The sequence below is a fragment of the Macaca fascicularis genome, chromosome 15 (assembly GCF_037993035.2).
Source record: "Macaca fascicularis isolate 582-1 chromosome 15, T2T-MFA8v1.1".
NCBI classification, from domain to species: Eukaryota; Metazoa; Chordata; class Mammalia; order Primates; family Cercopithecidae; genus Macaca; species Macaca fascicularis.
In genome coordinates, this window is record NC_088389.1 from 83,999,812 (window position 1) to 84,025,583 (window position 25,772).

General features: G+C 39.9%; 1 protein-coding gene across 32 annotated transcripts in view; it reads left to right on the top strand.

The window, feature by feature from the left end:
- The window catches only part of FREM1 (FRAS1 related extracellular matrix 1), a 168,640-nt gene that overhangs the window by 19,129 nt on the left and 123,739 nt on the right, over nt 1-25,772 (top strand). For 23 of the 32 annotated variants that reach the window (XR_012424680.1, XR_012424684.1, XR_012424682.1 and 20 more), the window contains 3 exons: nt 15,845-16,344; nt 21,528-21,622; nt 25,162-25,460. Coding sequence is in view for 19 of the 32 variants with exons in the window: in XM_005581698.5 (XP_005581755.3) it covers nt 16,111-16,344; nt 21,528-21,622; nt 25,162-25,460 (628 nt within the window). In the remaining 13 variants the exon portion in view is untranslated. Of the gene's footprint in view, nt 1-13,690; nt 14,130-15,844; nt 16,345-21,498; nt 21,623-25,161; nt 25,488-25,772 lie in introns of all 32 variants that reach the window. The other 9 variants (XM_045373263.3, XM_045373264.3, XM_074017440.1 and 6 more) reach the window with 4 other exon arrangements.

Below are 25,772 nucleotides of genomic sequence, written 5' to 3' on the forward strand. Positions count from 1 at the left end.
TTGCTGCACTTACCACCCTTGCTGTTTTGTTTTGTTTTTCTGAGGCAGGATCTTGCTGTGTTGCTCAGACTGGCCTTGAACTCCCGGGTTCAAGCAATCCTCCACCTCAGCCTCCCTAGTTGCTAGGACTACAGACATGTTCCCTGGTGCTTGGCATTACTGCCTGTTTTGAATCATTAGTTTATGTTTGTCTTTCTGAATTATACTATAAACTCTATAAGGGCAAGGAATTTTTTTTTTTTTTTTTTGGCATTTTTGTCTTCACAATCCCAGCACTTAACATAGCACTTGTCCCTAAGTGAGTACTCAGCAATCGTTTGTACAATGAATGAACACATGATATGTCATACTCAAAGAGCCAAGATACATTCTGAAAATTGAATTGGTCTCAAAGATGAATTCCTGGACATGATCTAATATTAATTTAAACAGAATCTCACTTTTACATAGTTTGGTGGTGTTCCATTGTAAATTAAGAAATGAAGAATTCGCTCAAGAAGAGGAAAATTCATTTCAGTTGGCGTGACACTGGTGGGGAAGGCGCTAGGTGTGAGTTTTGGTACATGCCCACGGTAGGTCCCTGATGAAGAATGGGGCACGCCATGGTGAATGTGAGTGAGTGTTTTTCACTCTGCTTAAGTTACACAATTAAAGCAACCTGTTGTGAAAGTTTATATGATAACAACCCTCTGGCTGAAAGCAACATGATTTTAAATTATGGCCACTTCCTAACTAATCTTCACGGAAATGCTTTTGATGGTTTAAGAGGCTTTGATAGTCATTAAAAACAGAACTGTAAGTTGAGGGCACACATTTTTTCCCTCTGTGATCAGTTTTCTCTACCTTTGAAGGTAGCTTTAGTAGAAGGCCTCTGTAGAAACAGGCAGATGTCTGGTTTCCAAGGGATATCCTGGAATTTGAATTTCTGAAGTAAACTTATTAGGTATATATTTATTGGGCATGGCCAGAAATGTTTTAGATTCCCTTTGGCCATTCTATATTTTAGTCATTTTAATTCTCTAACCTTGTGTCTCTTGAATGATTTCTCAAACAACCCATTTTGTTTTGGTTTAATGAAAAAGAACAAAAAACGTTTTCCGTAAGTTTGCAGACTTTGGGTTTAAAAAGGCTCCTTTCTGCAAGACTTCTTAGAATCTTTAATATACTCATATTACATTGTGAATTTTTAGAAGGTGATTTTAGCGTTCTGTGCTTCAAATGTATTTAGGTATAGTGAACTTTTTTTGTGGAAAGCTTTTAATGTCTCCAAAATATTCATTTTCAGAAGCACAATTTCCAAAGCATGGCAGGGCGGAGTTTGAACATTTGAAAATCTAAGGAAGGAAACCTAATGAGTTTGTGTTGTAGGCAAAGGTTTGTCTGTCTTTGCAGCCTTGGTCATCGTGGGGTTCAGAACATGGTATCCCTAAATAGGGTGCTTTGGCACATTGACTATTTTGAACTGGAGGAATCTGAGAAGTGGCATGTGCTGGAGAGACTCTCTGACCTTCCCTGAACAGCAGATTACAGTACCTTTGTGTGATAGAAGTGCTCTCCCTATACACAGAAGAAAGGAGTGTCCTTAGCTCCAAGGGTGGAGGGACACCGTGGGGAATCTGCACAGGCAGGTCTTGCTCACTTTCTCCCAGTTTACTGCCCTCAGCTCACACGTCTTTGTCCTAATGCATTTTCCCATAACTTTCCACTCTTCATCAAACTTAGGATAAAAATGCTCATGCTTAATGTTTCTTTCTGTCTTCATTTTTTTAATGAAGGCTCCCATGTCACATGACACTTATATTCAATAAATTTTATGTTTTTCCCTTGTTAGTTTGTCTCTTTTCAGTCTAATTTACAAGGCCCCAATGTACCTAAGAGGGTAGAAGGAAAGGATTTTTCCCTCCCCTCTAGTCATGACCGTATAGCCTGAGGGAGGGCTCCCTCTCCAGAGTTCTGAGTCTGGCAGCTTCCTGAAGATATGGGAAGGAAATGCTGAAAGGAATATTTCTGGAATGAGCATCTGTGATTTAAGGAAGTCACCTGGGATAATGGACATAGCACTAGTCTAGTGTCAGAACTGAGATTCCTGTCCAGGCTTGGTTTCCAGATAGCTGTGTAGTCTTGGTAGGCATTTAACTGCCATGGGTCTTCCTCTCTTATGTAAACGAAGGAATTCCTGGAAGAGAACACACAAATGGCTAAGGGACATTAAGATAAAAGGGAAAAAAACTAAATCTTCCACATAAACAAAGGAAGTGCAAATTAAAACAGTGGCAGATACATTTCACTTGGGAGATGAGTAAAGATTAAAAGGGCAATGTTGAATGTGAGGAAGGCTGGTGGGGGTGGAAATTAGTACCAGCTTTCCAGAAAGCATGCATATCCAGAGCCTCAAAATAAGTTCACATCCTTCAGCCTTACAATTCCCCGTCTAGAAATCAATCAAAAGACATAAACTAGAGAGACTGATTTATACTTAAGGATTTTTTATCACAGTCTTTGATATAGTAACTACTTCAATGTAGCAGTGAGATGATTATAGCAACTATAGTACACCCATCTAGTGGCTGTAATGCACAAATGAAAAGCACAATTGCAAGGAATGTTTAGTAATACAGAAAATGCTTACAATAGAACATTATATTAATAAAAAGGGATACTACACACAACTCTTTGTAGTTCAGTTCCAATTAATTTTAAAAACCATATATATGTATACATACATACATACATATGAAAGCATAAGAGCCTTTTTTGGGGGTATTGAAAAGGATTTTTTTTTTCTATATATAGGTTTCTGTGTTTTTGTCCTTTAATTAATGAGCATGGATTTCTTTCATATTTAAAAAAGGTTATTTTCAGAAAAAACAAATACATTGATAAATGAAATGAATATGGCCTCGATGATTTCTAAAGTTTCTCCTAAAATCATACATCGTGTGATGTAGATTATGGTTTAGAAAAAATTGTAGAGAAGAGGAAGCGGAATGTCAGAGACAGAGTCAACACACATTTTATTGATTTAAATGTGAGTCAACACACATTTAATTGATTTAAAATAGAATTATGAAGTGGCCAATTTGACTTGAGATCTTTAACCTGGGCTTGCAGTGTAAGCAGTTGTAACATGAAGATGCTGGTAGGGTATCTCTCTTAATTATTTGCTCTTAAAGCAGCAGCTACTTCCTTTAGAGAACATTGATTCTAGTGAAACATTAACTTCTGTAATAGTGTCTTTTGCTGTCTGGAACCATAAAGGAAGTTGTTAAATTTCCTGCATCCTATAGCAATAAAACTTTAGGGCTAGTGAAGTGATTGCAGAGTATAAGGTTTTGGTGTAGTGTGAAGCAGTGTATATAAAACAGTAGTGGTTAAGGGCAAGGGTCCTGGAGTTGGACAAAATCAGGCTCTAATTGCGATGACAAGGTCAGGCTCATGACATTCGGCAAGTTACTTCTTTATGTCTCATTTTCCAAATCTATAAAATCATTATCTACCTCCTAAAACCACAGTAGGGATTAAACAGTGTAATATATGTAAAATATCTTGAAGATAACCTGCTATATAGTAAACACGTAATAAAGGTTGGTTTTGGCCAGACGTGGTGGCTCACACCTGGCGGATCACTTGAGGCCAGGAGTTTGACACCAGTTTGGCCAACATGGTGAAACCCTGTCTCTACTAAAAATACGAAAATTAGCTGGGTGTGGTGGCAAGCACCTGTAATCCCAGCTACTAGGGAGGCTGAGACAGGAGGATCCCTTGAATCTAGGAGGTGGAGGTGGCAGTGAGCCGAGATTGCGCCACTGCACTCCATTATGTCACTTAGATCACTGTATATTTATGTATGAAATTAAAATAATAATGGAACTAATTAGTTTTGTTGTGAAAAATAAATGAAAAGATGCACAGTAATAATGTAGCCCAGTGCTTCTGTGTAGTAAGTGAAAGCACTAATAAGCAAAGTAGAAAGGAAGGAATTTGCGCATAGGGGAGACTAAAAATTGTTTATTAAAGAAAACAAAATCTTAGAAGTCACAGGCTCTTTCTCATGATTTTATTATCCCTGTCTGGGAGTATTCACTCTGAAAATCCTGTGTTTGGCAAGATCACGAAGACTTTCCATCTTTGTAGGGTAATTGAACAATTTAAGCTCCCTAAGGGGTTATGGGCTTCTTGAAAGAGAAGAATCTGCTTATGGTTTTGTCTTCCCAGTGCTGCTTTGTAGTACAGGTCAACCGAGGAAATGGCATGAGATTGTCAGGATACAGGAGAAAGGGCACTTGGCCAGGATGCCCGAGGCTTGTTTCTGCCACAGCTCTGCTCTCCTGCTAGGACCTCAGGCAAGTCACTTGGAATGTTTATTTTTTATTGCCCATATAACCTCAGGGAGTTGTAAGGTCAGTCAGTGCCGTGGCTCTGAAGTCTTGGTAAAGACAATCTAAATCTTGATTTCCTCAACTAAAACACAAAGAAGACAACCACTTTCTCCAAGTTTAGACAGCTGGTTGTTCCCTGAGGACACAGTTATCCTGATTTCCAGTTTGTTGCCCCTTGATGAATCAATTTATGGCACATGTGATTTGGATGCAATTCAGTTGTCCTGTAGATAATTATATTCAGCTACAAGTTTATGCTTAAAACTTTAAATTTGATTTATATGAATAACTTTGGAAATGCATTTGTATGCAAATTTTGATTATTTAAAAAATTCATCATAAAAATTCAGTTGATAGCTGCTTCTTTTTTTGAAACAGGGTCTCGCTGTCTCACTTCACTCTTTCACCCAGGCTGCAGTGTCACTCTGCAACCTCAATCTCAAGGCTCAGGTGATCCTCCTAATTCAGTCTCTCTAGTAGCTGGGACCACAGGCACGTGCCAGCACACCAACCTAATTAAAATTTTGTTTTTGTAAAAATGGGATTTCACTATATTGCCCAGGCTGGCCTTGCCCTCCTGGGCTCAAGTCATCCACCTTCCTTGGCCTCCCAAAATGTTGGGATTAAAGGAGTGAGCCACCGCACCTGTAGCTTCCATTGATAACTTCTAAGTTTAGCTTCTGACTAGCATTTTAAATATTTTAATGTGGAGTAGAAGTCAGAAAATCTTCATTGACTTTCTTCACCATCTTGTTGAGGATTTAAAAAATGTCTTCCGTTTGGGTGGGTTGATCCTGAGTTGGCTATTTTCACTTAAAATGCCATTTCTGTATTATTTTCTTTTATTTCTTTTCTTTTCTTTTCTCTCTCTTTCTTTCTTTCTTTTCTTTTCTTTTCTTTTCTTTTCTTTTCTTTTTGAGACAGAGTCTCACTCTGTCACCAGGCTAGAGTGCAGTGGCACGATCTCGGCTCACTGCAACCTCCGCCTCCCGGGTTCAAGCTATTCTCCTGCCTCGACTCACTGCAACCTCCGCCTCCCGGGTTCAAGCTATTCTCCTGCCTCAGCCTACCGAGTAGCTGGGATTACAGGCGTGCACCATCACGCCCAATTATTTTTTGTATTTTTAGTAGAGACGGGGTTTCACCATGTTGGCCAGGATGGTCTCAATCTCTTGACCTCATGATCCACACACCTTGGCCTCCCAAAGTGCTGGGATTACAGGCATGAGCCACCGCACCCAGCAGTTTATTTTATTTCTTAAATGACTTCAGGGTACTTGTAAGACCTAAGGTTGTGAAAAAGTTTTTCTCATAGAAGTAGAGAGTAGAAGGTGGTTATGGGGGGCTGGGGAGGAGGGAGGACTGGGGAGGTGCTGATCAAAGCATACAAAATTACAGTTAGTCCAAAGGAACAAGATGTATTGTACAACATGACTACTATAGTTAACAGCATTGTACTGTATAGTTGAAAATTGCTAAGAGAGTAGATTTTAAATGTTCTCCTCATAAAAAGAAGATATGTAAGGTAATAGATATGTTAGTTATTTGATGTAGCTATTTCACATTGTATATGTATAGCAAAAACATCATGGCACAACAGTGTATGTATATACTGCAAAACAGCTAAATTAAGTCATTAACCTGGTGGCTCACACCTGTAATCCCAGCACTTTGGGAGGCTGAGATGGAAGAACAGCTTGAGACCAGGAGTTCAAGACCAGCCTGGGCAACAGTGTGAGACCCCCATTCCTACAAAAATAAAAAAAAACAATTAGCCAGATGTGGTGGTGCACACCTGTAGTCCCAGGTACTTGGGAGGCTGGGGCTGAAGCTTGCTTGAGCCCAGGAGTTGGAGGCTGCAGTAAGCTATCATCGCACCACTGCATGCTAACCTGGGCGACAGAGTGAAACCCCTGTCTCTAAAACAAACAAACAAAAATCATGTTGTATGTCATAAATATATATAATTTTATTTTTCAATTAAAAATAAGTAAAAATTAAAAATAAATAATTGTGTGAGTCAAGGGGTAATAACTGCAAGCCCGGGGAAGACAAAAATGTTCCATTGCTTATGTCATCTTTAGTCAAATGGTGGTGACTACCTAGATAACTGATGAGAAGAGTGTTGGGCCACATATGAATTCTGCAAAAAGCAAAGCAAATAAAAAGCTATGATGAATTATGGATATCTTGATACTATGCTGGGCATAGGACAGGGAAGGCACTTGCCTTGTGTTGTGTAGCTACCATTGCAAAATTCCAGAGAGAAAGAATAGTAAATATTATTTTCATCAAGGTACATCATTACCATTGACTGTTAAGAATTTCCTTTGCATTGAGAGCTCTACAGCTGAGATCCACTTTTTTTTCTTGTTGTGCAAAGATTATCTCAAATTAGTGACAGAAGTATCATGTTTATATCAACATGAAGAATACACACTCATATAGTTAAGTTGAATGTGTAATTATTAAATAAATACATTTCCCCTCCACCATTTATGTTACTAAATTATTTTCTTCTGTTCAAGAAATTTCCCAAGAAAGTTTGGTTGAAGAAATCTTTATGAATTTTCATAAGGAAGAATTCAAAACAGGGCATTTTTTCACATTTCAGAAAGAATTTTCACACAGTTTTATTGGCGTTTATTGGCTTATACAGATATACTGTACTTAGAATACATGATTACCATGTAAAGAAAAAAGGCAATGGTGGGAAAATGGTCAGGGAGAGCAGAACTGATCTGCAGTCATGTCAGGAGGATTTCGAAATGCTGAGAAACAGCTGAGCCACACAAGCAAGCCAAGACAGGATTTGTTCCTTGTTTTTTTTTTTTTTTTTTTTTTTTTTTCTTTTTTGAGATGGAGTCTCACTCTGTCACCCAGGCTGGAGTGCAGTGGCGCGATCTTGGCTCAAGCAACCTCCACCTCCCAGGTTGCCTCAGCCTCTCAAGTAGCTGGGATTACAGGCACCTGCCACCACACCCAGCTGATTTTTGTATTTTTAGTGGAGACAGTTTTGCCGTGTTGGTCAGGCTGGTCTCAAACTCCTGACCTCAGGTGATTCACCTGCCTAGGCCTCCCAAAGTGCCAGGATTTGTTTCTATTGCAGAATCAAGTCTGAGGTGTCTAAAAGTCAGTTTACAAGCTCCCTTGGGGAATATAGCCAGGTGCCCTTTCTCCTTCCACTTCCAGCTGCTCCCAGTAATTCTGCTGACCCCGAGGGTGCCCATACTAGCAATCAGAGCAAGCTGTGGACAGACGGATTCTGAGGCTCTGACTTAGCCCTGTGTTGGGACCAAGAAAATAAAATTCTCAAGATGTGCTAGGCTTCCCATTAGAGTATTGTTTTTCATGTAGAAGTTGGCTGTCACTGGACATAGTAATTTTGTGTCAGAGACAAGACAGTTATTACCATCTCATTTTGAGGTGTTAAAAGACCCGTCATCACTGTGAAATCTTGTTTGCTTCAGACTTTGCTTTGCTTTGCTGTTGTTCTGTTTTTCTTCTGGCCATTTCTCAGTCTGCTCATCTGAATTCTTTTCTCTTTCACCTCCCATGCCACCTTCTTAAAGCCAAAAATCAGAGCAGTATTTTCCATGGAATGTCCACATACTTAGTGTTTCCCAATACCAAGAGAAAAATACAAGAGCAAAATTAGAATGCAAATAAAACCAAACAAAGCATACCCTTTTTCATCTTTATTGCTCCTAATTCTGCAGCCTTCAGTCTAGGCTCAGTTGATTGAAGGATGAGTTTTGTTTGATTTTGAATTTGGAAATTGTTAGTCTTTTACTCCCCCCCCCAATTGTGTTGCTTCAGGTTGTTTTGGAAATATCAAAATTTAGTTATTTAAATATGTATTCTGTCTTGAGACTATGAGAAAGAGAAAATTAGAATGTAAATAAAACACACTCGATTTGACATTTATTGAACTTAATTTTGCCACCTTGCCACCTTCATCCAGGCCCAATTCCTTCTATTCTGTTTTTCCTGAGAAAGCTTTACTTTCTTGTCTCTTAGATATATTTTGTAATAATAATGTTACATTTGTATGGGAGTTTATAATTAAGAAAATATTTCCACGTAGATTATTGGTTTGACAGGGGAACTTTGGAGGAGGCAGGATTGGGTGATTCCATTTTTTTTTTTTTTTTTGAGATGGAGTCTCGTTCTGCTGCCCTGGCTGGAGGGCACTGGCGTGATCTCAGCTCACTGCAACCTCTGCCTCCCAGGTTCAAGCGATTCTCCTGCCTCAGCCTCCCATTTTTGAAAGAGGAAAGTGATGTTCATAAAAATCAGGATTAGAATCCATGGCCGGGTGCAGTGGTTCACACCTGTAATCCCAGCACTTTGGGATCTGAGGCGGGTGGATCACTTGAGGTCAGGAGTTTGAGACCAGCCTGGCCAACATGGTGAAACCCCACCTCTACTAAAAATAATACAAAAATTAGCCAGGCGTAGTGGCAGGCGCCTGTAATCCCAGCTACTCGGGAGACCGAGGCAGGAGAATTACTTGAATCACTTGAATCCAGGAGGCGAAGGTTGCAGTAAGCCAAGGCTGTGGTACTGCACTCCAGCCTGGGTGACAGAATGAGACTCCGTCTTATTAAAAAAAAAAAAAAGAAAAGAAAAGAAAATAAATAAAAAATTAAAAACATCAGGATTAGAATCCAGATCTTCAAAATTCAAGTCTATTATTTCCACAGCATTGTGGTGCAGGGAGCCATAAGAATAGATATCTCCTCTCTCTTGTCTCTTCCTGGTAGATAAACATTAGGATCTTGGACTTTGATCTTATCTCTCAGTTAAGGGTTTACTATGATGTAATTAGAGAATGAGCTATTGTCCCACATGCTGTTAGGTAGGAAGTTAAATCTTTAGCTGCTTAGTGACTAAACAAAATTAATACAAAAACTTGAGGAAGAAGTGATTATTAAAGGTATAGTTAAGTTCAGTCATGAGTCACCAAAAAAAACAAAAAAAACAAAAAAAAAAACAAAAAAAACCCTGAAATAACAGTGAGTTACATAGGAAAGAAGTTTACATTCTGTGCTGTGTAAAATTCTGGATGAATGGACTGGTATGGTGGTTCTGCTTTGCAAAGGCCCAGAGACCCAGCGTCCTTCTAGCTCACAGCTCCACCAACCTATGGCATAGCCTCATTTTTTCATGTGCAAGGCAGCACCTTCCATCTTGGCAGCAAGATGGAGGGAGGCATAAAGAAAAAGGGAGAAGAGGTACACCATAACTACCTCTTAAAGGAGGTTTCTCAGAGCTGCCATGTGACCGTTCTTCTTCAATTCCATTGGCCAGAATCTGATCACATAGCCTCAGATAGTTACAAGAGAGGCTGTGAAATATAGTCTTTGTTCTGGGTCACTATATACCTAGTTAAAATTTTTATTTCTATGGAGGAAGGTGAGGTTGAATGTTGTGGGACAAATAGACTTTCCTATCAGAGATAGATATTGGAAGAGAGTTACTAAGTTAACATAAAAGAAAGGAAGGAAACATTTGCTGTATTATTTTAACAATCTATCTGAGAGGAGCTTATTTGGTATTCTAAGTTGTTTACATGAAATAGAAGATTTTGATCAAGTTGTTCCATTTTGGTCCACATTGCCTTTCTTATTAAGTCAGTGCTAAACCAAAACATATTTGAATTCATTAAACACAAATTTGTAAAATATGGCAAAGCCTCCAAGATAGCTTTTTTTTTCCTGTTGAGATTGGCTTATTCCTATTTATACCCAGATTGGCTGTAAAAATGTGGGAGAGTAACTGAGCTATGATCAATTATAAAAGGTAAGGGGTGTGGCTGGTCTAGAGACAGGCTGACCAGTGATACACAACATGTACAAAGACCAGGAAATTAGCTCTGAATCAAAGTCTTCATTTTACGTGCTTTTGCATAATGCAAGCTATCCGTGGGGTTTCAAAGATTTGTTTCAGCTGTTGGCTGAGTGGGTGGCAGGAGAAGAGAGTTCCAGGACAACATACATATGCCTGCCTCTGCCAAGGACTGTTCTTTCAGAGCCTGAAACACACTGCTGACCAACCATTTGGAGATAACTATTGGGTGAAATCCCACTAGTGCCTTTCTATTTTGCTGCATTTTCTTCAGTTTTATTTGGAATGAATAGTCCTCCCACTAGGTAGATTGCCATACCTGAGAAGAAAGATATATCTGCGCTTTGTATACCTTGATGGGCTGATACCAGGGAACTAATTATATTGATGATTTTCTTCAGTTTATTTTCGGTTAAGCAACATAATGACATGATGACATATTTACCTCTGAGATATGCTTGCTTTGCTCTGGCTATCAGAAGATGCATCTTTAATGAGTTAGTATATTTTGTCCATAAAAAATTTGTTTATAAAAATGTTTATTTTCAAGTTATCTACATATATTTAAAAAGCCTTTAAACACAGTAAAATTTGTTTCGAAGTTTCTCTTTATATCGATACACAAGCAATTTTACATGAATCTCATATGTAATTTTCGTACGTATGTTCTTTTTTTTGAGACAGAGTCTCATTCTGTTACCCAGGCTGGAGTGCAGTGGCACAATCTTGGCTCACTGTACCTTCTGCCTCCTGGGTTCAAGTGATTCTCCTGCCTCAGTCTCCTGAGTAGCTGGGATTACAGATGCATGCCAGCAGGCCCTGCTAATTTTTGTATTTTCAATAGAGACAGGGTTTCGACATGTTGGCCAGGCTGGTCTTGAACTCCTGACCTCAGGTGATCCACCCGTCTCAGCCTCCCAAAGTGCTGGGATTACAGGCATGAGCCACTGTGCATAACCGGTTGTTGCATTTTTTCATTGCATGCTCTTTTCCTTTTTTTAAAAAAATATTGCTGTTTGAGTCTGCTCAGGCTGCTATAACAGAAATACCGTAGACAGGGTGGCTTAAGGAATAGAACTTTATTCCTCACAGTTCTGAAGGTTGGGAAGTCCAAGATCACCTCTTTCTGCTTTGCAGAGGGAAACCCTCTTGTTCTAAGCCTCACATGGCCAGGGAGAGAGTGCTCTAATCTTTTCATCCACTTATAAGAATCCCATCATGAGGACTCTACCCTCATGACCTCATGTAAACCTAACGCCTCCATAAGGCCCCACCTCCTAATCCCATCACATTGGAAATTAGGGCTTCAACATATAAATTTGATGAGGGGACACAAACATGTAGACATAACACCCCCCCTCATCTTTTTTCAGTCTATCTATACTATATCGCCCCTATCACATTGTCCCTACCAACAACCTAATGTTTGTCCGTTTTTCTCCATGCCCATTTAATTATATGTTAATACAACATATGTGTCCATCTACATATATGCATATACACAGACGCAGCTTTTAGAGTTACTTTACCAAATGGAAGCATACTTTTCTCCATTTAATTTTTTCTGACTCTACAATACCTTGTAGAAATCCCTTCACATTGAATGATTTATCTCTAATTCAAATTCTAAAAGTTACATTCCATTCCATGGTATAAATATACCTACGCTATTTAACCATCCCCTTCTTGACATTTACTTTGCTTGCAGTTTCCACTGTGGACACTGCTGCAATCAACATTCTTGTTCACGTATTCTTGTAGAGGTTGCTTTTATCTCTGTTGGATAGATTCTCAGTGTTGTGTGGCAATAATGAAACAAACGGTGATGGATTTTGATTTTTACCTTACTTCTTCTTTTAGTGTTTGACTGGAGGTGCTGCCTGGGAAAAACTAGTTGGCCAATCATCAGGAAGTCTCATAGTGTGGCATTTTCCAGAGTCAAGACTCTCAACCTCAGTGTTATGGGCACAGAAAACAGACTTTGTCCATATATCCCAGGATGATCTGCCTTTTTGTGACAGATTCTCAGTAACAGAATTCGTGTGGCATCTTGATCCATGGCTAATGGTGCCTGCTTATGAGGCCAATTCTTTTTTTTTTTGTTTTGAGATGGAATCTTGCAGTTGTCACCCAGGCTGGAGTGCAGTGGTGCAATCTTGGCTCACTGCAACCTCTGTCTCTCAGGTTCAAGCAATTCTCCTGCTTCAGCCTCCCAAGTAGCTCTGATTGCAGGTGCCTGCCACCACGCCTGGCTAAGTTTTGTATTTTTAGTAGAGACAGGGGTTTTACCATGTTGGCCAGGCTGGGCTCGAACTCCTGACCTCAGGTGATCTGCCTGCCTCGGCCTACCAAAGTGCTGGAATTACAGGTATGAGCCATCGTGCCTGGCCTTTTTGTTTTTGTTTTTTCTTTTTAGCTATATTAACATTCCTGGGTTAAACTATAATCACTATAAGGGAATTTAAGGCATTGTTTTCTCCAATTTATTCACTTAGTTAACAAATATTTATTGATATATCAGGCATTGTTCTAGACACTGGGGTTAAATCCATGAGTAAAAAATATAGAAATTCACATCTTCGTGAGGGGCATGGCAGTGACTAATATTAATGTGGGTACAAAAGTAATTGTGGTTTTTGCCATTGAAAGTAATGGTGAAAACTGCAATTACTGTTGCAACAACCTAATATAAAGGATCAAATGCATTATGTTAGGTGGTTAGAAAGCGCTAAGATTAAAAACAAAGCAGAAAAGTGGTAAAGAATGCTACGGGGTGAGACTGACATAATTTTAATGGAGTTGTTAGGTTTGACCACACTGCAAGTGTGACATTTGATGGGAACTTGAGAGTGGAGAGGTGGAAGGAGGGATATCTGGGGGAAGAACATTCAAGTCAGAGACAACAGAAGTGAGAGGCTTTAGTGGGGGTGAGAGGAAGGAGGAATGGTGGATCTTGATTTGTTTGAGGAAAAGCAAGGATGTTAGTGTGGCTGGGACAGAGTCAGCAAAGGGAAGACAAACAGGAGATGAGCTGAGAAAGGTAAGAGGGAAACAGATCACATAGTGTCTTCAAGGTCATCACCAGGGCTTCAGCTTTACTCTGATGAGACACCACTGGAAGTGTTGAGCAGAGCAGTGACGTAAGTAACATTTAATCAGAATATTGGCTGTGATGCTGAGAAATGCCTACAGGAAAGGCAGGAGTAGAAGTAGGGAGATCAAATAGGATACTATTGCAATCATCTCATGGAGACTTGGTGGTAGCTTGGACCAGGGGGATCACAATGGAGGTAGTAAGAAGCAGCTGGATTCTGGATATGTTTTGAAGGAAGAGCATATTAACTTTTTATTTTTGTGGAACAAATCACAAAAACTTTGTGGTTTAAAACAATATAAATTTATCTCACAGTTTCCCTTTTTTCTGGGGTCAGATTATGGCTTAGCTGGGTTCTCTGCTTTAGGTTGCCACCAGGCTACAGTCAAGATGTTGACGGTCTTCATTCTTATCCGGGGGCTTGACTTAGGAAGAAACCACTTCCAAGCTCATTCAGGGTGTTGGCAGAATTCATTTCCTTGTGGCAGAAGAACCCATGGAGGCTTGCTTCTTCATGTTCAGCAGGAGAGCCCCTGATTCCAGTCTGCTAAGAGAGTGTCTCCTGTATAATAAAATGTAATCATAGGAGTGACACCCATCACCTTTGTGGAATTCTGTTGGTTGGAAGTGTTACAGATTCTGCTGGCACTCAAGGGGAAGGAAATTTGGATACTAGGAGGCTGGAATTATTTGAGGGGTCACCTAAGATCTGTCTACCATAAAGAAACAACAGGATTTTTTGACTGGATGTAGAATGTGTGATGAAGAAAGGAACAACTGAAAAGTTGGAGTTGCTATTAATTAAGGTAAGGAAGACTGAAGGAGGGAAGATTGAGAGTTCAATTTTGGCTTCATGAAGTGTGAGATGTCTTTTATACACCACCCAGAGATGACAAGCAGACAGTTGCATATGCAAATCTAGAGTTAAGCAGGAGGGTCCAGGCTAGAGGTGTAAGTTTGAGGTCCATTAGTACATAGGTGATATTTAAGTCAAGGAATGAGATCACTAGGGAATGAGTGTAGATACAAAACAGGTCCTACAACTGGACTCTAGGGTCCCAGCATTAAAGATTCAGGGAGTCTAGAAAGAACCAGGTAAGGAGACAAAGTGAGATGGAGTGAGATGAGAGGACTGCAGGAGTGTGGAGTCCTTACAGCCTCCGTGTGTTAACTAGTTTAAATCTCAGAAAGCAAAGTTTCCCCCTTACCTCCCAGTTTGGGGAGACACCTACCTATCTTGTTGCCTCTCCTCTCCCTGAACGTACTGTTATCTTAGATGCCTAATATGAATGGAAAAAATATTGTATCTTGTCAAAGTTCAACAACCAGATGTGCATTGTTGCCCATATAAGCCAACCTAAATCAGCTTGATTGTGGACAACAGAGTCAGTGGGGGTGTGTGAAGAGTTTTACTCTGGGACTGATACCATAAAAAACAGACTGCTCTGTAAAGTGTACACCCCCTCAGGTATCAGGTGACACATGTCAGGCACGGCCTCAAAAGTGAAAAGTTGCAAAGAGTGACAAGGGAATGGAAATAGATTAGATGTGGATAATGGAGGCATTTGTTCCTCTACAAGCTTCTGACAAACATTCATTTTGGTATCTACTGCTTATGCACAGAAATTTATTGAAATTATTAACATGGAAGGCCTTTCTTTGGGCATAACAAACCACCATTTGTTCACCTAATTATACTCTGAATTTAAGGATATATTTCAGTGCATTTTACTTTAGATATAATCTTTTCAGTTCTTATGAAACACAGAGAAATTGTCATGAAATTCTAAGTGGATAAAGTGGAAACAAAGACTATTTGTGCAAGTTGAGTACATAGGAATGTAATTAGCATTGTAGATAGTATAAATACGCATGTCCATATGCTGTGTCATTAGCTGTGCATGCTGAAGCTATGTCACCCCATTCATAGTCTCTTTCACACATAAACAAAAACTTGAATGTTCACTTAGAAAAAAAGCATATTTTCTGTAATTTCCACTCAAATGTTTCTTAGGTGTCTTCATTGCCCAGCAAAGTTAGAAGTGTGTCCAGTGTGACAAATCATTAAACTTCTTTCTTATCTGGGTAGAATTGATTTAGAATTAATCATGTTTTCAAACAACGTGTTCATAATCCTATCAGCTCTCTGAAAAAAAATAGATTATAATCCTCATTTAACAAATGAGGAAAGAGAAGCAAAGAGTTTGACAACTGTCTATGAACTCAGGGAACCAAAAGCCACACTTGTTGGCAATGAGGCTGGCTGTTTCCTACTGGACCACACAATTGGCATCCCAGTTGGGGTATGTCAAGTCCGGAAACAGGAGCTATAAGCAGGGTAATGAAATGGCTGCATTGCCTTGCAGATGGGTCTAGAGGTCAAGTTAGTTTATTTGTTTTTAATTTAGCTGAACTCATAGGCTGGTTGAAAGATCCCTTTGTTGGTAGCAATATTTTGAACAGCCACACAAACCTTCTGGTCTCTCTCTTGCTTTACTCCAACCCTTTCTCCCATTTGCAGGATTAGAAAAGCACTTGGGAGGCCCATTAATCTTGCCGGCGTTGTCAGGAGTGATCAGCGAGTTTTATTAAAAGCCCTGGGATTGCCTGAAAGGCCTCCTTGTCTGACTTTGAAAGAAAGGGGCATGGTAAGATCTCGGGGCACGTTGTCAGGACCCCTCGCCCTGCCCCTTGGACTATGAGCTGACCCTCCAGGAGGAAGCACAGAAGCCCTCCTTTGTTGAAGGGATTTCGCCGGTGGACAGAAAGGCGTTGGGCCCTGTCAGCATGAACTCTCTGAGTTGGGGGGCAGTGAATGCCCTGCTGCTGCTGCTCCTCCTGGCCGGGGCCAGCCCCACCTTCATCAGCGTCAACCGTGGGGTGAGGGTGATGAAGGGCCACTCCACCTTCCTGTCAGGAGATGACCTGAAGTTTGCCATCCCCAAAGAGAAAGATGCCTGCAAAGTGGAAGTTGTGATGAATGAGCCAATAACCCAGAGAGTTGGGAAACTCACTCCACAGGTAGGTCCTGTCTGCGATTTTCCATTCAGTCATGTGTTTGAATGCAAGTGTATGAAAGTGTGTGGGATGTGGCCGGGCGCGGTGGCTCACGCCTGTAATCCCAGCACTTTGGGAGGCTGAGGCAAGCAGATCACGAGGTCAGGAGATCGAGACCATCCTGGCTAACACGGTGAAACCCCGTCTCTACTAAAAAATAGAAAAAATTAGCCAAGCGTGGTGGTGGGTGCCTGTAGTCCCAACTACTTGGGAGGCTGAGGCAGGAGAATGGCGTGAACCCAGGAGGTGGAGCTTGCAGTGAGCCAAGATGGAGCCACTGCACTCCAGCCTGGGTGACAGAGCGAGACTTCATCTCAAAAAAAAAAAAAAGAAAAAAGTGTTCGGGGGGACAAAGACAGAACAGAGATGTAAAGGGTCTCTCCTCAAGCCATCCAAGATGAGTAATCGAAGATGTTCACATTTGAAATGGTGGAGTTGCAATTAGCAGGCATAGTATTGCGCTGCTTTTCTATGTAAGGTGAAACCTATTTTTAAACATTCTTGGATGACTTCAGATTACAAGCCTGAAACCAGCAGGATTTAATCCTGATTACTATAACACTTCTGGAGGAAATCAGGTTCAAACTAATATGGATTCATGTATTTTTTTTTCTTAATGCACTACTTCAGTAAGTCTTTCCAATTTCTCCTCTTTTCTTGAAGATAACTCTGGTATATCTTACCAGCTGCTTGACCTTATAGAGTAGCTAATTATACAGGAAAAAGCACAAAGCATAATGTAAGAGAATTACACTGGAGTTATTCCTGCCCCCGGTTATCACATCCATTGCCAGTCAGAGTGGCTTTGGATAAGAGATCAAAATTTCAAAACATTTTTAGGACACACCTGTGACCTTAGCATAGCAAAGGTAAAATTTGAAGATGTTTCATCTATTAACATCACTTAAACATTTTTTATGAGTCAGGGAAAAGAAGTAGAAAAGAGTTGTGAAGATACTTCACTTTAAATATTCACTGTTCTTTGAAAATATCTGCTTAATTGTTTTCCTTTTAATCAAAATCTTGGAGACCTTTATATGTAAGGGTATTCTCTGGTCAATCCTTTTGTAGAGGGAAGAGTTACCTCCTAATTCATTGGGTTTAAAAAGTCTATATTCTCTTACACTGTTTTGGCTTAAAGTAGGAGTTACCACTATACATAATTTAAAAAATTGCTTCTGATTTTATTACTTGTTCCCACTGTGCTGTAACTTTGCTCCCAGTGCAAACAATCTTGAGAATATTCAACACTAGATGCTGCTGCTGCTTCTGGAAAAATGGACCATTCTCTTTTGCTGAACTATGAACATTATTTCCTTTTCATTTGGCTAAAGAAACATAATCCATGAGGTTATTCAAAAGTGGTACTAGGTGTTGCAGAGAGAGAATAAAAAGACTTAGGTGGATACTAGCTCAAGTGGTATCTCTAGACATTCCATTTACCACACTTCAAGTTATAGACCCATTCTGAAACACATCAGAATTCTTTGGAAGAGGGTCTCACATTGCAGGTATTTCTGATGTGGTAGCAACCAAATGTCTCTGCCTAGTTGCTTGTAAGATTTTATTGTCAAAGAGCTTTAGATGGGTATCTGAAACATGTTAGAACGCAACAATGGCTCAATGTATTAGACATTGTGTTCCCAAGTGTTTGGGAGTTGCAATGTCTCCTCAGTTACTCCCAATTATACTTGCATTCTGAATGTGTTTGGATTGGCACTTACGAGTCAGAGAAAAAGAAGACACCTGGGATTGCTCATACTGGAACCTCAATGTGCTAAATAGGATGAGGAAGCAATACAAATAAGCTCAGTAGTGGGTGATAGAGACCCAACCACAGGGACTGGGGTGCAAAGGAAAATGCAGGCTGGTTGCAGTAGCTCACGCCTGTAAATTTCAGTACTTTGGGAGGCTGAGGCGGGTGGATCATTTGAGGCCAGGAGTTAGAGACCAGCCTGGTCAACATGGTGAAACTCCATCTCTACTAAAAATACAAAAATTAGCCAGGCATAGGGTACATACCTGTAAGCCTAGCTGCTCGGGAGGCTGAGGCACAAGAATTGCTTCAACCCAGGAGGTGGAAGTTGCAATGAGCCAAGATAGTGCCACTACACTCCAGCCTGGGTGACAGCATGAGACTGTGTCTTTAAAAAAAAAAAGGGAAAATATAGCCCTTTGAGTCTTGAGAGAGGGCAAAATAGGACCCCTGATCCTAGAGGATTGGGGTCTTTGATAAAGCAGGAACCTAGGGCTGTACTGGCACACATGGGTGTCTTATAAAGACTGATGATTGATAATATGGTACCTCTTCCAATCAATGTATTTTTAAAAATCATTCAACATTTATTTACAAGTGGGACTGAGTATTTTGTGAAAAAGAGAAGAAGCAAAATTCCCACTGGTAGCTCACAGTAGCAAGCTGTCTAAGCTGTCTTCCAGTTTGGACCTCAAACATGCATGCCCAACTGAGCAAAAACAAAAGCCCTGCAGATGACCAGATTCTCCTCCTTAGTAGGCAATTTGGAGATAATCTATTGTTACCTAAGCCAGCCTCTGAGCGCTCTCCTCTCCCTACCCCAAATGGCCTATGACTCCTTACCATATATGGCACTCTCTCTGAGAGAAATAAAATTGTCTCCATTATATGTTTTTAGTGATGTTTTAATGGTCCTGATTGCTTGGCCTGCTCCATGGCACTGAGGAGCAAAAAGGGATCCAAGTGACTAGAACTAGGTAAAAAACATTTGGTCACAAGAATCAAGGATTGGAATAGGCCTGCAAGTCATCTCCATCTCACACTCTCTGATTTTAAGGTAAAACTCCGATTACTAGAAAGTCAATATAGAGAAGAAAGCACAAATTGCCAGGCTGATTTAGGAAACTCTTGGTTGCTGAGAAACACTTCTGAATACACAGATTCCCTAACCTGCTGTTGCTCATTAAGAAAAAGTAGAATCAAGTCATGAATACTTAGTGTAGGTATTTCCAGAGGCAAATATGACATCTCAAATGGATTTGTAGCCTCTAAAGTTGGTATGGGATTTATATTTTCTAATATTTATTCTGTGGTAAAGGAGTTCATTAAAATATGGAGTTTCATCATTTTTTTGGCCAAATATTAAAACTTTGTGTGAGAGAAAACTATATCGTGGGAAAACTTTGTTTCTCAAACTGCCAGGTGATCGTTCCTATTTGGTTATTCTCATAATTTCAACAAAAATAAGATTCCCAAGTAAAGTCTGTTTTGTTTTGTTGAATTTGTGCTTGGTTTTTAACCCAGGCTGGTTCAGTCCTTCTCTAGGGGTTTGTTTCTTATGGAGTTTTAGAAATTAAGCATAGCTAAGTGCACATGCACACACGCGCGCGCGCGCGCACACACACACACACACACACACAGCCTAAACATTATTCTTTAATAGCGCTTAGTAATAAACTGAAAGCCAAGCTTACATGAACCCATTTCTAGCAAGACGACTATATTAACAACACCCTGCTGTGTAATGAACAGTTTCATGTGACTTGCACAGAAAATGTTTTGTTTAACATCTGTTCAGTTAGTGTTTTCATTTCATTACTGAAGTTTGTCTTAGGACCAACAGGTTCACTTTCCTATTGAATATTTGGAAAGGGATTTCAATTGATGCACACCAGTGCCTTCTGTTCAGATAACCCTCTTGATGTAGTCAATTAGATGAGGTTGACGGCAATATGTTTTCCTCATGTTTTAGGACAAGACTCCCTCACACATGGCACTTCTCACACCTAGCCCAAAGCAAGAAATTTGCTGGGTGGAAAGCACCCCAGGTTAGCACTGAACTTGCTTTTTTGAATAGGAAATACAGCGATAAGGAAGTATCTCTAGTTTGAACCAGTTTACTGTCATTAAAGTGAGTAATGAGTTAGGAATGTGTGACAATTTAATTATAAATTGTAATTGAAAAGCAGTTGAAGTGGAAAAAAACAAAGCTAGACAGTAATTAGAAAAGGATTTAGCTCTCCTTTGTTTTAGTTAGTAAATTTATGGACAATTATGGTTGTCGCCTTTTATAAAAGGAAAACATAGTATGAAACATAAAACAGATGTTTCTTTTAACAAAGCAGATTGTCTCTTTATTACCATGACTATTTGTCAATGATATGGGGAAGGTCTTTGCTTTATCTCCTTCCTAGTTGTCAATTAAAAAGAGGAACCAATGATATCTGTGGGAAAAGAAAATCATTTGTATTAAAGTCTTCTCTGAGTGAATTACGTTGTCTGAAAATGTTTGAGGCTGTGAAAAGGTACAGATGAAACACCGTGAACACAATGGTGGACATGCATGCATACCTCAAGGGTATTAGAACTCTACCAAAGTCAGATCGGGCAGAATGAGGGGCATGATATGGGTGGGAGAGATGATTCTTCCTCTAAAAATCAGGTTCCCAAAATATAACAGTTAACAATCTTCTAATAATTCTGAGTGAGGTGAGACAGTCTATTATAATTTTATTTGAAAAGAGGAAATTGCTTTTAGATTTCTATTTGTCTCATCTGCCATTTCTGCTATTGCTTAACTAATGAAAGCAGTCTTTTGCAAGTATATAAGACACAACTCTGGGTCATGTTGGACTCTGATTAACCACAATAGTGTCCATAGTCAGTGACTTCATCTTTGAATATGAGAATACTATTCGGAAAAAAAAGAAATAAAAGGAGAACAGAGATATACAGAAAGAATACAGTGTGTCTGTGGGTGGGTTGAAGCATGCCTTTTCATGCAGACATACAGAAAGAACTCTCTAACTCAATTGCTGTGAACCCTTGAAGGGGGTAAATAAAATTTTGAAAAATGAAACCATGTTTTAAAGGCACTCTAGATGGTAAAAAGACACTTATTTAGAGAGGTAATCATCCTGTAACTAATTTTCTTGATCTGCTTTGGTTTTCACAATTTAGATATTCTCAAAACAAGAGACAGCTGTTTAAGTAGGATGGCGACTGGATATGGGGGTAGGGTAGAGCTGGTGGTGGTGAAGACACACGCACACACACACATACACACGTTACTGACAGACCATATTTTCTCCAGGCAGTACTCTTCTGGCAAAATCTTAAATCTTGTACCAATTTTCTCATAGATATTTATCCAATTCTTCATGTGAACTAGGTCTTTGACTGCCATTTCCTTACCAATGAAGTCAAGTATGTTCACAATGGTTGTCCAATTCTTGATGAAGACACAGTGAAGCTCAGACTTTACAGGTAAGTGGCACGGGAAGATTGGTCATTTGCTGTCAAGTAACCATTCTGTGTACTTCTGAGGGCTTTTCTTGTGGATATGTATTGTCATGAGGGGAGTTAATAGATTCCAGACAAGCAAGTAATCAACAGAAACTGGAAGCCTGAGTGGATAAGGCAAGAGTTGTAGTCAGCTTTCACTTATTTCCACTTGTGTCATCTTCCCTAGGATTCCTCTGTGGCAAATTTTTAGCCCTATCCCGTTTCCCTCTAGTGTCCTTATATAGGTATCTGTGGGGTTCCGACCCACCACTTATGGTGGAAAATGGAAATTATAAACTACAAATTCTTAATGAGAATGGGGGGAAAACATATTCCAAAAATGAATGAAATTCTTCTTGTTTGTTACCAGCTGCTTAGTTATAGAAAGTGCAGTATCTTCTATTTTTAAACATATTAAATACTTAAATTTTTTTTTTTTTTTTGAGATGGAATCTCACTCTGTCGGCCAGGCTGGAGTGCAGTGGTGCAATCTTGGCTCAGTGCAACCTCTGCCTTCCGGGTTCAAGTGATTCTCCTGCCTCAGCCTCCTGAGTAGCTGGGACTACAGGCACCCACCCGCCACCACGCCTGGCTAATTTGTTGTATTTTTAGTAGAGACGAGGTTTCACCATGTTAGCCAGGATAGTCTTGATCTCTTGACCTCATAATATGCCTGTCTCCGCCTCCCAAAATGCTGGGATTACAGGGATGAGCCACCATGCCCAGCCTAAAATTCTTTAAAAATCAACTATGAAGTTAAACATGGAATGACCATAGGAGACAGCAGTTCTACTCCTATGTATATACACAAGAAAAATAAAAACTTATGTTTTATACAAGAGCTTGCGCATGAAGTTCACTGCAACATTCTTCATAACAGCCAAAAAATGGAATAAATCCAACTGATGAATGGATAAACAAAATGTGGTATATTCATAGAATGGAATATCATTCAGCCATAAAAAAAGAATGTAGCACTGATAAAGGCTACAGCATGGATGAACCTTGAAAACATACCAAGTAAAAGAAGCCAGGCACAAAAGACCACATATTGTATTGTTCCTTTTATATGAAATATTTAGAACTGGCAAATTCATAGAGACAGAAAGTAGATTAGTGGTGGCCAGAGGCTGGGGAAAGGAAATGCGTCTCTTTTGGGGGTGATGAAAGTGTTCTGGAATTGGGTAGTCATGATGGTTGTACAACTGTGGGACTACACTAAAAAACTGAGCTGTATGTTTTTAAAAAATGAATTTTGTGGTATATGAATTATATCCCAATGAAAATTAATTTTAAATTTAAGCTCATGATTATGGTATATCTGACTTCATAAAAGTAACTGAGAACTCGTGTATTTGGAGTAGGCCTTTTATGGTTTTTTCCTTGGTTTTTATTGCTTTTAAGAATATTTGGTTAAAATACATTGGTGTGAATTTCCTTTAAGCACTAGACTAATGTAAAAGAGTTTTGTAGACGACATTGGAACAGTGAAGCTTTCTACAAACATATATGACCACCTATTACAGGTCAGGCTGTACACTGAGCATAAGAAACAAAAGGATGAGAATACTCAGATTATTTTAGTGCCTGTAGTCGAAGGCAAAAGATGAGCAGGTAATTATGATGCAGAACAAGTGCCGAAAGAGAGACACAAACAAAATGCTGTGTTCAGAAAATGAAGCGGCACCCAAGGATTCCTTAGGAAGATATGAAATCAGCATACAGGGCCATTTGATCTTTCTAACACTTTAGAGTTAAAAAACAAATAACTTCAAAGAGCTTGCATGGAAGGGGTGGGAAGGGTAGTGGGGAGTTGCAGGGAACGTGGGGATGGTTAATGGGTACAAACAGTAGTTAGAAAGAATGGCTAGTAATTGATAGCACAACAGGGTTACTACAGTCAGTAACAATTCAATGGCACATTTTAAAATAACTACAAGAGTATAATTGGATTGTTTGTAACAAAAAGGATAAGTGGGCCAGGCGCAGTGGCTCATTCCTGTAATCCCAGCACTTTGGAAGGCTAAGGTGGGCAGATCACCTGAGGTCAGGAGTTTGAGACCAGCCTGGCCAACATGGCAAAACCCTGTCTCTACTAAAAATACAAAAATTAGCTTGGCATGGTGGCAGGCACCTGTAGTCCCAGCTATTCGGGAGGCTAAGGCAGGAGAATCTCTTGAACCTGGGAGGCGGAGGTTGCTGTGAGCCGAGATTACATCACTGCACTCCAGCCTGGGCAACAGAGTGAGACTCTGTCTCTCAAAGGAAAAAAAAAAAAAAAAAAAAAAAAGGATAAATGCTTGAGGGAATGCTTAATAAATGGATACTAAGATGGGATTATTACACATTGCATGCCTGTATGAAAGCATCTCATATACCCCATTACATAGATAGACAAAGGATAGATAGATAGATAGATAGATAGATAGATAGATAGATAGATAGAGATAGAGAGATAGATAGATAGATACACACACCTACTATGTACCCACAAAAATTAAAAATGAAAATAAATTTAAAAAAGAAAAAAAGCTGATGAATGCTTGCTGCTCCCACTCCTTCCTTGGGTTTCTAGGCTGCTGGGAGGTTGGAAGAGTACACATGAAAGGCAGGGTTAGAGGAGCTTCTTCCCCTCTTGGTCTTAAGCACATTTGAAATAAAATATTCAGAGTAGTAGGCAGCAGAAAATCAGGGAGCATGTTTGTTCCCCTCTTACCACTTCTCCTTCTCCAGCCCCTTTGGCAAGCTACCTGAGCCCATTATGCCTCAGTTTCTTCTTCCATAAAATGGGATTAACAATATCTATCCTAGGTTTTTATAAGGATTGAATTTTATACTATCATAGAGAATTTAGCATAATGCCTGCACCATAATAAGAGCACATCAATTAGAAGCTGCATTATTGATGCATGCTCATCACTCATTAATTTTATCCCTTCAAAAAAAAAAAATGACACCCCTCTCTTTTAGACTCTTCAAACAACCTGAGATTAGAGTTGCAAAGCAGATGGAGGGAATGGAAGTGGCAATTGCTGAATACCCTTTACATGCCAAGCACTGAGCTGGGCACCCAAACTAGGCTGCAAATGACCGCCTACGTAGTGGTATTTCTGAAGGGCAAAAAGGCCTGAATGCTTCAGAAGCCACTCACCCCTTCACTCCTGAGTTAAAACTCAATCCAGAAATTATACAGGCTTGATACTCTTAAATTACACATGTGCTAGAAGTGAGACTCTGAGGTCTTAGCAGTCATTAAATATCCATATGCATGATGAGTTTGAGAGCAGGTTTTGAGAGAAAGATGTTGGGAGGAAGAAGTGACAGGAAAAGGTGTTGACACCAGGGTAAAGAGATGAAGGGAACAGAACAGAGAGGCTGGGAGTAGAGCATGAAACAAAATCCAAACTCAATCTGTGGCACAAATTTTGTGAAGGCCAATCTTCAAGCTTCCAGCTGAGTATGCAGGTATCAGAAATACCTGAGCACCAATTAATATTACTTTTGCCCCGTGTTCTCCACAGATTTACTGAAACAGATACCTTCATAGAAACCTTTATCCTGCGGGTCTATCTCCTGGAACCAGACTGTAACATCATCCGTATGAGTAACAATGTGCTGGAAGTGCCTGAATTCAATGGCCTGTCCCAAGCGATTGATAAAAATCTGCTCAGATTCGATTATGATAGGATGGCTAGCCTGGAATGCACGGTCAGCCTGGACACTGCGAGAACTCAGCTGCCAGCCCATGGCCAGATGGTTTTGGGGGAGCCTCGACCAGAAGAACCTCGTGGAGATCAGCCACACAGTTTTTTCCCAGCCTGTATGATGTCTTTTAATGCTTATCTGGGTATTACTAAAACTGACAAAAATATCCATGCATGCTCACCTTCCACCATGATTAAGAGTTCTAGTTAACTAGTATACATTTTAGCTGGCTGAACAGTGTGGGTTAGTGGTTAAGGGCACAGACTTTACAATCAGAGAGACCTGGTTTTGAGAACTTCCTCTGCTCTTTATTTTCTGTGTAATTTTAGTTATTAACCTGTCTAAGGCCTCTCTACAATGAGAAAGGATAATAGCTGCCCTGTAGGGTTGGGTAAGGATAAGAGTAAATGAGGTTATACATAAACAC